The following is a 13,950-nucleotide window of genomic DNA, read 5'->3' on the forward strand; positions in this document are numbered from 1 at the left end:
TAATTTATATCCACTATTTCATATCATATCATCATACAACTCATATAGATATTAAATTACAAACCGAACGAACTTACCTGAACTGAATTGTAATAGTTGTAGAAGTTTTAGGACTATTCCGTAATTTTTATTTTTCCATGTAAATCAACAAGGTCTTGATATAAAATATAAAATTTTTCAATTATTAGCTTACATTTCATATTCCAAATTATTCTACATTTTATACCTTTTTATTTTTTGAAATCACACAATTGCCCCTAACTTTTGCAATTTAGTCCCTTAACCCAGAAATCACCAAATTAACCATTTTCTCAAGTTAAAACTTACAGCTGAATATTCAAGGCTTCTAAAAAGTCCACAAAACATCTATTATTCACCAATAAACCATGTAATTTTAACATTTTAACAGTTTAATCCTTTAATAAAAAATAACTAAAATCACTTTACAAAACAACCAAAAATCACAATTAAGGCTTCAAACACATAATTATCATAAAAAAAAACCAAGATTCATCAATGAAAACTTCTAAAATTTTTAATAGATTCAAAAACGAAGGTACGGACTAACTGGACCTAGTTGCAAAGATCTAAAAAACATAAAATTCATTAAAAACGAGGCTTAAAAACTTACCCATGCAAGGGAATGAACTAGTTCACTAAACCAAAATAGGATTTTAGCGGCGTTTTTAGTGGTGTTTGGATAAAAAATGCCGCTAAAAATCAAGCATTACCGGTGCTTTTAAAAAAACGCCGCTAAAGATCCAATATTAGAGGCGCTTTTCGGAAAACGCTGCTAAAAATGAGAATTAGCGGCATTTTCCAAAAAGCGTCGCAAAAAAACCTAAGCCTAACTACGTCGTTTTTTGAGTTTTCGGGGCTTTAGTGGCGTTTTTCAAAAAGCGTCGCTAATGCATGGGGCTTTATCGGCTTTTTGAAAAGTGTCGCTAATGTTCGAGGCTTTAGCGGCATTTTTGAAGAAGCGCCGCTAATGCTCAGTGCTTTAGCAGTGTTTTTGAAGAAACGCCGCTAATGCTATATTTTTAACGGCGTTTTTGAAAAAGTGCCGCTAATGCTCGGGTCTTTAGCGGCGTTTTTTAATGCTCAGAGCTTTAGCGGTGTTTTTGGAAAAGCGCAGCTAATGCTTAGGACTTTAGCGGCATTTTTTAAAAAGCGCTGCAAAAAACATTTTATCTGTCTATTTATTATTTAATTGGTTTATTTATATTATTTAAATTTCAATTTATTTTTAATTGAATAATTAAAATCTTCATAAAAAAATAATGACACGTAGAAATAATTTGAAATAAAAAATATGGAAAAATATTTGTTAAAAATGGAAAAATTAAAATACTATTATTTAAAATAATTTTAAAGCTTTTTGGGTACATTACTGATTGTTTTTTAATTTATATATTAAATAGTTTCTTATATAATCGTAAAAGAGATAGTATTAATTTTAAAATATTAAATTAATTATCATTATAGTTTAGGGTTTAAGGTTTAAGGTTTAGGAGTACCTATCTTAAGGTTTATGGATTATGGGTTTAGGGATTATGGTTTATGGTTTAAGGGTCGGGGTTTAAGGTTTAGGGGTTAGGGGTTTATGATTTATGGTTTAGGGGATAGGGGTTAGGGGTTTACGATTTAGATTAATTAGTGTTTTTTAATTTATATATTAAATAATTTCTTATATAATCGTAAAAGAGATAGTATTAATTTTAAAATATTGAATTAATTATCATTATAGTTTAGGGTTTAAGGTTTAGGAGTACCTATCTTAAGGTTTAGGGATTATGGGTTTAGGGATTATGGTTTATGGTTTAAGGGTTGGGGTTTAAGATTTAAGGGTTAGGAGTTTATGATTTAGGGTTTAGGGATTAGGGGTTAAAGGTTTAGGGTTTAGATTAATTAGTGTTTTTTAATTTATATATTAAATAATTTCTTATATAATTGTAGAAGAGATAATATTAATTTTATTATATTAACATTATGACTATAGTTTAAATTATTTAAGAGATAATAGATAAACTTTATATATATTAAATGGTTTAGGATTTAATGGTTTTAGGGTTTAAGGGTTAAGGGTTGGGGTTTAATGTTTTTCATATAATAGATAATATGAAATTTTATACAATCAATTAATGCTTTTATATTTAAAAATATTTAATCTAAACCATTTGATATATTTAAATATTAGATTATAAAAAAAAACATTGATAAATAAATAAAAAAAGTAACAGATTGATATGGATAAGTAACTATCTATTTTGGATAGGACCAAATTATAACAAATAAAAATGAAATATAAATACTAAAAATTATAATTTTATCTAATTCTTTAAAATATTACTTAAAATTTTAAAAAGTATTTATTTAGAATTTATATGAAAGATAAAATAATTTAATATAAAAATTGTAAAAAAGTATAACGTTAGGGGTGTTTATGGAAAAACCCTTTTCCCCCCACTTTTTTTCCCAAGCCCTTTCTCCCCTACCCCGATTCCCTTTATTTTCCCCCCAATTTCCCCAAATCAGCAGCCCTCTGCATCTCCTCATCTTCTTCCTCACATTTCATTCATCCCAAAAAACATTTCTATTCCTCTTTTATACAAACAAAAAACAATGGCTACACCGCTGTTTCATCTTCTTCCTTTACCATGCTTCATTTAGCTTCATTGTTCTCCATTTTCGTATTAGTTAACGCAAGAATCCCTGGTGTTTACACTGGTGGATCTTGGGAAACTGCTCATGCCACTTTCTATGGCGGCAGTGATGCTTCTGGCACAATGGGTAAGTAAATTTATTTCATTAAACAAAAAATCCCATTTTTATTCGCTGCTCAAATTTCACTATCTTTTCTATTCAAATTTTGGAGGAGTGCCCTCGTACAGGGACAATGATTGTTTACTGGATAAAAAAGGTAGGTGAGATGAATGGTTTGTATAATATTTTTTACTGATTTTTTTTGGAGTAATAAGCTTTAAAGCATTTAAGATACCTTTTTATTTTAATATTTCCATTGATTTGCTAGATATTTTGGTTTTTACAAAATAATTTTATGCACATATATGAAAAGCCCTCATTGATGTCATTCAATATGGTATCACAATTATTTTCAGATACGAAAAAAGGCACAGCAATATCCCAGCTCATATGTCCCCCTGCTTTCGTGTTAAAGAAGGAGATCACGTTATAATCAGGCAATGCAGGTTTGTTGTTTGATTGCATTTTATCCTTTACATATTTTTTATTTTGGCATATCATGTAATTGTTGTACTAGTAAAGTAAAAAGTAGACTGAAGCAGTTTACTATGAAGTTTTTAGAGAAAGTTCTTTAAAGTTTTAATCTATTTGTGGTTATTTGTGTTTTTCGGCCACTGTATGTTGTTTTTTCTTTTTCCTTTTTCGTTCTTTTATACATGAAAGCACAAGTCACTAATCTAATAATTTCTCATTTAGTAACCTTGTGATTTGCATTTATTTATGCAAAGCTACATGACTTGTTTTTATCGAGTGATAAGTTCAGTGGGACTAATAAACACCAGTTACTTTAAATTTTCATGAACCCATGGTATCATAATAGAGCGTACCAGTTACTTTAAATTTTCATGAACCCATGGTATCATAATAGAGCGTACATTCTGTAAATGCTTAAACGTGTACTATTGAGTATATATTCAGTGGCTTTGATCACTGAACCTTAACAACTTCAATCATTTTCTTCCTTTTTTTCAGAATCAGATTTGCTTTTTTGCTTGAATCTTGACTTTATAGTCAATTTGGTGGGTCAGGTTGATTTTTAGTCGGGTTTCTTGAAGCTTTAAGGTTGTATGGTCGTGGCTAGTGCCAAATAGAAGGTAAGTGCACAATGAGTTGAACTGATTTACTTATCTTTGCCATGTTCACTATGGTTTGAACAGTTTAATGATTTCCTTTTCTCACATTGTTGTGCGATATTTGATTAGTTCTCTATAATCCTTTGCGATATTTGGTTCAAGCCAATTGTTCTGCCCCCTCAATTATTAGGAATGTTAAACCTTTATGTGGCTAATTGTTTGAGTATGCCTTATTGAGTTAATTACCAGTGTATTCTGTAGACTGGCATATGGTGATTGCCATAGTTCCATTTGAAGTTTATTGAATCCCTGGTAGTGGCCCAAGTAGCGCAATATGTTTTGTTTATCGAGCATTTCATTGTGGTAACTTTTTCGCTGAACTTGTTTATATCAATAGTAATTGATTAACTGGACTATTAATATTAATGCTTTCTTGGCTTCCCTTTGAAAGGGCATTCATGCATTTGAGTTGTTTATGTCTGTAGATATTGTTATAACAGCTAGACACTGACGAGTCTTTTAATTATTGTAGAATTCAAGGCTGCATTTCATTGGAACCTGGAGAAATAGATATTGTAATCGTTTTCCTAGTTTGTCAAATGGATTTACGAAGTCTCATTCGAATGTCTCTGCTAGTACTCAAAAGACTCCCATTATCCATATTGACATGGTAATTGAGCTTTTAACCTTGACTTTTTGTTGTCTATCCTCTTAATTTTTTAATACCATAGTTGTATTGATAATTCATAATTGATAATGGGGTATATAAGATTAGACTTTTAGGATGAGTTACAAATATGTAGATGTCTATGGACGACTACCTTCTCTTCTCTGTACATGTGAGTGTGTTTTATTTTATTTTATTTTGAGATACATGCTTTGTTTTAGCACATTATATTTGATTTTTAGTTGCATTGAAAGACACACAATAACAATTACTAATTTGTTAAGAAAGATGTGATTACTTTGCAAAATTCAATTGTTATTATGCTATTGTTTGACGTGATGGCTTTGTTGCAGTTCTTGTATTACTATATAGGTGATAGGTAAATCTTGTGACACCTTTTATTTCTTTGTTCACCTCACTTTATAGCCTATTTTTTCCCTCCTGCGTTGGATCTTTTTTTTTTAAATCACATGATCTCAAATTTCAATTTCTTTTAACATTTATTGGAAAAATAATGTGGTCTCATTTGATTGTTTCTCCTACCTGGTTCTTGCTTCTACTCGTATTTCTTTTTGGATGAATAAATTTATTTGTTTAATCCTCGTCATCCTGTACAATATCATGCTTGCAAGTTTCTGCTTTCCTTCTTATTGCAGATTTACTATCCTGTTATCCCTCTGTTGTTCTCCTTGATGTGGATATTTCTTGTGAAGAAGTACTTACATTTTGTTGTTTATTCATGCTTACAGGATAGGAGCAAATGGTTTGGAGAACTCGTAAGCACTCCTCTGTCACTCCTAAACTAGTTGTTTAAATTATTTTCATAGCCTACTTTGATTGCTGTTATTTGTGGGAAAATTAGTCTACATTCTTTAAGCTGATCTTAAACTGCTTCCTACATTGCTTCAGCCTTGGGAAGAAAGTTTGCGGGATGCACACGAGTTTGGAAAACTTGTTCTGTTTCAGAACTTGGATCCAGCTTACTCTTCAGCAGAAGTGGAGGTAAAATTTATTATGAATCACAATTAGGTTATGTTTGAAGCATTTTGTATTTACACGCATAAATTTCTGTTTTCTTTCACTTTTCCTCTCCCTACATGTGTAGTTTGTACCATTTATCTTTCTTATGAATAATGCATGTTTATATTGCAGGATATAGTTTGGAATGCCTTCAATGAAACTTGTAGAGCAAAGATGGTGCAGCAGACTGCATTGTATTTTTTATTACCTTGCAATGTGTATAGTCATAGGTAGGTTCAATTAGTCAGTCTGTTTCTTATATGTATTATTTATTTTAGTTTTGATTCTAAATTTTTATTTTTACTTTAATATTTACGACAACTTGAGTTCTAACTTTTGGATTTTAATTGTGTTATTAATTTATTATTTTAAATTCTAAAACTAAATTCATTAATTTTTATATTTAGTTTTAAAGTTAAAATTTTCATAGAAAATTTAATTTAGATAATATTTTTTTTATTTATCCTTAAAAGTATATTTAAAGTTCAAATTTAAAAAATAAAACATAATATAATATTTATCATAAAAAAAATTATTTGATTAAAATATATTTTTTAAAGGTTATGTTTTTAGCGGTGTTTTTGCGAAAAGCGTCGCTAAAGGTTTGTTTTATAGTGGCGTTTGCGATAAAAAGTGCTGCTAAAAGTCATGTTTTTTAGCGGTATTTGTGATAAAAGTGCCGCTAAAGGTTTTTTAGTGGCATTTGTGACAAAAGCGTCGCTAAAGGTCATGACATTTAGCGGCATTTGTGACAAAAGCGCCATTAAAGGTCATGATCTTTAGCGGCGTTACGCTGCTAAAGGTCATGATCTTTAGCGGCGTTTGTGATAGAAGCGCCACTAAAGGCCATGATTTTTAGCAGCATTTGTGATAAAAGCGCAGCTAAAGACCATGGACTTTAGCGGCGTTGTCTATAGCGGCACTTTTTGCGGCGCTTGTGAAAATGCCACTAATACTTTTAGTAGCGCTTAAAAGCGCCGCTAAAGGCCTAAAAAAACGCCGCTAAAAGTCTATTTTGCTGTAGTGGTTGAACCTCCAACCTTAACCTTTCATGGTGTTTTCTACAAAACTATGAAAAAATGAAGAAGATGATGACATTTTCTTCAATTATGTTTTATTTTAATTTCCACTTATTTACAAAATTGCCATGTCAACCTATTTTACTTAATTTTAATTCTAATTACCGTCCATTATCAACTAATAAGGGTATATTTGCTTTATAAAACTTCCCTCCTTTATTAATTAATCTAATAAATCACTTAATTAAAATAATTGCTAAGTTTTGCACCATTTACAAATTAGTCCTTTTTCTTTAATTAGTTATCTAAACGTTAAGATTTCTTAATTAAATTTTAATACGACCCTAATGACTTTGTAAATATTCTATAAATAATATTTACAGGTTAACACGATAGAAATTTTTTATCCCGAAATCACTATTCCATCATCACTAATAAACGGGCTGTAACAAAACATGTGGGGGGAAGCTATTCTATCAGCTAATTACCTTTTAAATAAGGTTCCCTGCAAGAAAAGGGACAAGACACCATATGATTTATGGAAAGGTAGAAAACCTTCCTACAACTACTTGAAAGTATGAGGGTGTCTTGCGAAGGTAATAGCTCCGTTACCAAAGCAAATGAAAATAGGTCCTAAAATGATGGATTGTATTTTCATTGGTTATGCAGATCATAGCGATGCATATCGATTTTTGTGTATGAATCAAAGAATCTTAACATTTACAAGAATACTATATTGGAATCAAAGAATGTCTCATTCTTTGAAAATATCTTCCCTTGTAAAACTAAGGAAGTTGATTCAAGTTCAACGAAATGAACTTCAGTTACTATAGATGAAAATAATCAAGATGTTTAACAAGAGGTTGAAACTGAGATAGAGCCAAGAATGAGTAAACAAGCAAGGGTGGAAAAATCTTTTGGATCGAAATTTCTAACCTTTATACTAGAGGCCGAACCTCAAACGTATAATGATGTTATACGATCATTCGAAAGAATTTTATGGAAAGATGCTATTAAAAGTGAAATTAACTCATCATGCAAAATCATACGTGGTAATTAGTGGATCTTCCTTCGGGAATTAAACCATTAAATTCTAAGTGGATTTTCAAAAGGAAAATAAAAACAGATGGAACAATTAATAAGTATAAGACCATATTGGTTATAAAAGATTATAGACAAAAGGAAGGTCTTGACTACTTTGATACTTTTTCTCCAGTATCCAGGATAACTTCTATAAGGATGATACTTGCAATTGCCACATTGTGGAATCTAGAAGTACATCAAATGGATGTTAAAACAGCTTTCCTAAATGGATATCTTAATAAAGAGATTTACATGGAACAACTTAAGGGTCATGTAGTTCTAGGACAAGAAAGGAAAGTTTGTAAATTGGTGAAGTCTTGGTATAGACTTAAGCAAGCACTAAAGAAATGGTACGAAAAGTTCGATAATGTCATGATGACAAATGGCTTTAAGATTAATAAGTGTGACAAATGTGTGTATGTCAAAAATACCGACATTAAGTATATAATCATATGCTTATATGTTGATGACATACTCATTGTGTAACATCTCGATTTTGGGCCTAGTCGGAACAGTGATTTCGAAACCACAAATCTGATTAGGAAAAATTTATTTTTACTATATTTTTATGGCCTACAATTTCACAGAATGATTTCGTGAAAATTTCGTTCAAAAATTTCGATGTTTGGGCATCAATTTAGTCAAAAGGACTAAATTGTAAAAAGTGCAAAATTTGAGTTCTACATGTTAGAGGTGTCCAATTGTTATGAAATTTTAAATTGAAGGTCTTTACATGGTAATTAGACCATTGGTTAAGTTATGGACAAAAATGGTCATGGGATAAGTGAAATAGGAAATTTTTAAGTTAGAGGTATTTTGGTAATTTGGTAATTCAAATGAATTAAAAGGGAAAGAGATGGCAAATTGTGGTCATCTTCTTCATTTGGCCGAAATTAGCAAGGGGGAAGCCATAGTTAGGGTTTTCAAGCTTCCAAGCTCCATAGTAAGTGATTCCAAGCCCCGTTTTTAATGTTCTTTACGTTTTTTAAGCCTCGGTAACTTGATTTAGCTTATTCTAGCAAGAATTTAACCTAGGGTTCATATTTGGAAAAATACCCATAGGTGAAATGTGTTTATTTTGATGTTTTGTGGTAGAATATAAAGCTTGGAATTATGTTAAAAAACTTTTGCTAAGCGATTTTAAGTGAAAGCGAGTAAAACGACATAATCGGTAAAAATACCTAATGTTCATAAGTAAGTGTTAGAGTGGGAATTTGATGTTGCCATAGAAGGTAAAAATGTTCAGCATGTCATAAAACATAAGAATAATGGATGAAGTTTAATTTCTGAGCTTTGGGGAAAAAAGTGTAATTATGCAAAAGTTTAGGGGCAAAATTATAATTTTTCCAAAGTTCGAGTCAAGGATTGTTTTGATGAATGTGAGTATTAAATAAGATAAATTTGCTATTATAGATCAAGAAGAACGAAATCTAGAGTTAGACCGAGGAAAGAAAAAGGTTGAAGACTAAGTTGATAGATTTGGCCATATTTTGTACCGATATAAGTTTATGGTAAATAAATGAAATATTTTGATAATTATTATTAATGCTGTTATTTTTTTAGCAATTATGTATTTATTTCATGAAAATATCTAATGTTGACTTAAGTATGAGATGATAGAGAATCAGTGATAAAAGCCCCGTTGAAACATTGGGAATGTATCAGATACAAATGTCATGACATTAAGGGAATGAGATCCCATGTAAGACCATGTCTGGGACATGACATTAACATCATTGAGATTATGAGAACCCCCATGTAAGACCATTCTGGGACATGACGTTGGCACCGAGATGAGAGGTCCCCTGTAAGACCATGTTTGGAACATGGCGTTGGCACCGAGATGAGAGGTCCCCCGTAAGACCATGTCTGGGACATGGCATGGGCACCGATATGAGAACTCCCATGTAAGACCATATCTGGGATATGGCATTGGCAGTACAGAAAACATCCCATGTAAGACTATGTCTGGGACATAGCTTTGGCATGTATTATCAGACAAGAGACCCGAGTATCCTTAGTATTCCAAGTGATTCAACGGGCTAGTAAATAGACCATGTTACATGAAAGTTCAGATAAAAGCATAATAATTAATTCAGGTGAGTTATAAGGATTGAGAATATCTCAGTTATCAGTTGAGAAAGAAATTTCAGCAAGGGAGGAGTAAGTTATAATCATGAGTTATTTAAGTAAGCAAGTAAGTAAACAAGTAAGTGAGTAAGTAAAGAAGCGAGTAAAGATTCTAATGTTTGATGAAATTTATGAGTATGATTATTTATGATAAATGTTGTTATTTATTTACTTGTAAACTTACTAAGCTTTATGCTTACTTTCTTTATTTTCCTTATTTTTATAGTATCGCCAAGTCAGTTCGAGGATCATAAGGACGTCAGAGTTCGTCTCACACTATCTATAGACATCTCGGTATTATGTGATTTCGAAACGTGTAACGCTATGGCATATATAGAGACTTAGTCATTTTGAGTGTGTTTATACGATATGGATAATGGTTAGCTATTGAAATGGCTAATTAAGAACATGTGTGGTGTTATGAATGCCTAGGTGATAGTTTATACCTAGAAAATATGAAAGAGTAAAAATTTGCATTGAAACAGTTTTGGGACAGCAGTAGTAACGTGACTTTGAAAAATCACCAAGGATAGTATAAAATGAATTAGAGAGTGAATGATATATAGAATTAAATCTTATCGAGTCTATTTTCATATAAAAATAACGGTGTGGGTAAAGGAATTTTATATTCTGATATATTTGAATTTTGGTTAGACATGTCAGAATTATTTTTGGAGTCCCTTGTTCTGACTTTAGAAAATCATTAAAAATTGTAAAAAAATAATTATAAAGTTTTAATTTATATATCTAGATTCCTTATTGAGTCTATTTTCTGTAGAAACAAGTGAGAACGCCATATGAAAATCATACGATGAGAAAATTGATTTTTAGTGAATAAATGTCAGAACCGCCAGACAGTGAAACAAGGGAGAATTTAATGAATAAACTGTACTAATTGGCTAAACCAAAAATTCTGAAAATTTTATGGTAAGATAATATATGAGTCTAGTTTCAGGAAAAAATTATGGATCTAAATTTCAAGTTTTGTAACTCGAGTTATAGTTAAATTAGTGACTACTGCGCAGGTGCACAACATTATGGTGAATAGTGAAATAAATTTTAAAAGCAAATTTTTATGCCCCGAACTAATAAGTTAAGTCAAGTAACGCCCCATGCTCAACTCCAAAAACGGTCTTGGGTAAGGGGTGTTACACATTGTTGGAAGTAACAATGAAATGGTAAAACATACCAAAGACATGTTAAATTCAAGATTTGACATGAAAGATATGGGACTAGCTGATGTGATTTTGGACATCCAAATCAAGAGGTCACCTGAAGGTCTCATATTGACTTAGTCACATTATGTGGATAAGATTCTTGGGAAATTTAGCAAAGGTGATTCTGGTATAGCTAGAACTCCAATAAATACGGACCAACATCTTTCCAAAAACAAATGTGAAAGTGTTGACCAAGTGGAATATGCAAGGGTCATAAGCAGTCTAATGTACCTTATGAGATGTACTAGATCAGATATTGCTTTCATTGTGAGCAGTTTAAACAGATTCACAAGCAATCCAGGGGAAACCACTGGAAAACAGTTGTGAGGGTACTGAGATATCTCAGATATATTCGGGACTACAGACTGCATTATTCTAGAGATCCTACTATTTTAAAAGGATTCTTCGATGCCAGTTGGATATCTGATATTCAAGATGCCAAAGGCACAAGTGGATATGTTTTTACATTGTGAGGAGAAGCTGCATCATAGAAATCCTCAATACAAATGACTATAATTAGATCCACAATTGAATCTGAGTTTGTAGCTCTAGAAAAATCTGGAGAAGAGGTTAAATGGCTTCGAAACTTCTTGTAGGATATTCCTAACTGGCCAAAGTCTGTGCCCACAATATACATATATTGTGATAACCAAGCAATAATTGGTAGAGCACATAACTTAATGTATAATGGTAAGTCGAGACATATGGGTCGTTGACACAATACCGTTAGACAACTAATCTCAAATGGAGTTATCTCTATTGATTTTGTAAAATCAAAAGATAACATTGCAGATCCACTAACTAAAGGCTTAAATTGAGATCAAGTTGATAAAACATCGAAAGGAATGATACTAAAACCCATGGAAATTAAAGGCGCTATGTGAAGGAAAACCCAACTTAGTTGATTGCGGATCCCAAGATCTAGGTTCAAAAGGATAACACCTTGTGAGATCACTATGGGGGTTCTTATCCCAAGTCCATTCCTATGATATAAACAGTGATTAAAAGTGGGATAGGTTAAGTAATGCTTTTAATGACCATTGTGTGTTTCAGTGAGCTGAGCAACATAACTCACCTATGTGAGAGTGAAGTGGGGTCGCTTTGAGGAGACTACTAGGGCATAGTTCTCTCAAACTCTTGCAGAACCAGGAGATGTTCACAACCATATGAACATGCTTATGAGAACTAAAACATTGCCAAATAGGTAGTTGTGCGAGGTATAATATCGTTTACACAAACGACAGAATCGTTCAAGGACATCCCGTCTACTGGTCAGCAACTAAAGTAAATATACTTTCACAAGGGAAGGTTCAAGGGCTGACGCCTACCTATCCTATGCAACTATCGATTGTAGATTCTATCACCACATCGAGTCAATATTTTTCATTAAAACTATCAATTTCATTCATGTGGGGGATTGTTGGGAAAAAATAGATTTTTGGAAGTTTTGAAGCATATTCTCGATTGGTAAAGGTGGAGATTTGAATCATAAAATTATGATTTTATATTCTACCTCATGAGACCTTTGCAATGGTATATCATAAGCTCAAAATGGTTGAGTGGTGAATGAGAAATTGATGCTCAAAGTAAGCCACTTGTGAATTATGTTGAGGAAAATGGAAAGTTCAGTTCCACATTGGTTAGATATCAAATGTGGATATATGAACCAACTTGGTGGTTATTGAACGACTAAACTAATGCTCTCCCTCACGTGCAGGGGGTGCAAATCCAAAATCGCCAAGGTTGGGGGCGTACCCGCACGACGTGGGAGACGCGAAATGTCCGGACCTGATAGGCCCTCTAGGCTTGCAAATATTTTAGCCCAATACATAATTTTGATTTTTCCTCAGCAGAACTTATCTCTTCAAATTCTGTTTGGAATTAAAAGGTTGAATATTAAATTGAGTTTAATGGCTCCTTTAATTCAGATGTTAATTTGAGTTTTTAATGAATCCTTAATTCATGGACGTTAATGGCTCCATTAGTTAAAAAAAATTCCAAAAATTCTTTCATTTTGAATATTTTATTTAAATCGAAATAATCTGCAAGAGAAAAACACATTGAATTTTTCTCTATTTTTCCTACAAAAATGTTGAGATCTTTTCCCTGCATATTTCGAGCCTATTTTCGGTGATAGAAGAAAGCTAGGTTATAGTTCGTTGATCACTGCAGCCATGTTACTGCCGTGCTCATCTCGTTGTTGTATCCTGGGAGACAGTTGACCAACGTTTCTTTAGCACCAAAGGAGCGACTGAATCTGTCTGAAGAAAACTGTGAAAACAGGCCTCAACTACTAGTCAAATTTCTGCCTAACTACGAGTACACAATTTCGATCCAATTTTATTTCCAATTTCTGTTTTTCAGATTATATATATCTATATTGTTCTGGTTCGATCTTGTGATTTAAATCAATATTTTACATTACTGTTTATTTCACTAACGTATTTGCAACAATTATTACTTTCCATTATACCAAGCGCTACCTAATTGTAAAGGAAAAGAAATGGAAGTAAAAAAAAAAGAAAAGAAAAGAAAAGAAAATAAGGTTAAAGAAAGGAAATGGTTACGTATTATTTTGTTTCAATTGTTAAAATTAATAAAGGAAAGTAAATTTAAATATTTTTGTTTTGGTTAAATGGCGGAAAGGAATGAACTTTTTACAATCATAACCTTCTTTATAATATAATTATGTATAAATAAAGAGGGTAAAAAAGATATTTTACATATTAAAAATATATTTACTTTTCTTTCCATAATTTTCCCCTTCAATTTGAGATAATTAAACATTTGATTTTTTAAAAGAAAGTAAGGGATACTCAATTCTTTTAGCTTCCCCGTAAATAAAAAAAAGTTATCCAAGCCTCTCTCCCTTTCTTTTTATTTCTTTTGTATAACCTCAATTCAAACATAAGGTTGTTGTATGTTTAAACACCAAAAAGTAATTGACTGTAATTACCAGGGTAGTAATTACACAATTA

At 31.7% G+C, this 13,950-nt stretch overlaps 1 protein-coding gene across 6 annotated transcripts; it reads left to right on the forward strand.

The window, feature by feature from the left end:
- The first annotated feature begins 2,488 nt into the window (after positions 1 to 2,488).
- Positions 2,489 to 5,870, forward strand: LOC107910156 (protein ANTI-SILENCING 1). Of its 6 annotated transcripts, none has more exons than XR_001687496.2 (8): positions 2,489 to 2,790; positions 2,892 to 2,920; positions 3,120 to 3,209; positions 3,736 to 3,857; positions 4,369 to 4,506; positions 5,253 to 5,279; positions 5,413 to 5,505; positions 5,656 to 5,870. XR_001687496.2 is itself a non-coding variant. In XM_016837928.2 (7 exons), exons 3-7 carry the CDS (start codon positions 3,204 to 3,206, stop codon positions 5,755 to 5,757), a joined length of 366 nt encoding a protein of 121 aa, XP_016693417.1. In that variant the 5' UTR covers positions 2,491 to 2,790; positions 2,892 to 2,920; positions 3,120 to 3,203; the 3' UTR covers positions 5,758 to 5,870. The 6 variants fall into 6 exon arrangements, 2 of the variants coding, with proteins under 2 accessions (XP_016693417.1, XP_016693416.1); XR_005910290.1 differs by having other exon boundaries at positions 3,792 to 3,857; XR_001687494.2 differs by lacking the exon at positions 2,892 to 2,920 and having other exon boundaries at positions 2,491 to 2,790.
- Positions 5,871 to 13,950: the final 8,080 nt, after the last annotated feature.

Source organism: Gossypium hirsutum, chromosome D02 (assembly GCF_007990345.1).
Source record: "Gossypium hirsutum isolate 1008001.06 chromosome D02, Gossypium_hirsutum_v2.1, whole genome shotgun sequence".
In the NCBI taxonomy this organism is placed as follows: Eukaryota; Viridiplantae; Streptophyta; class Magnoliopsida; order Malvales; family Malvaceae; genus Gossypium; species Gossypium hirsutum.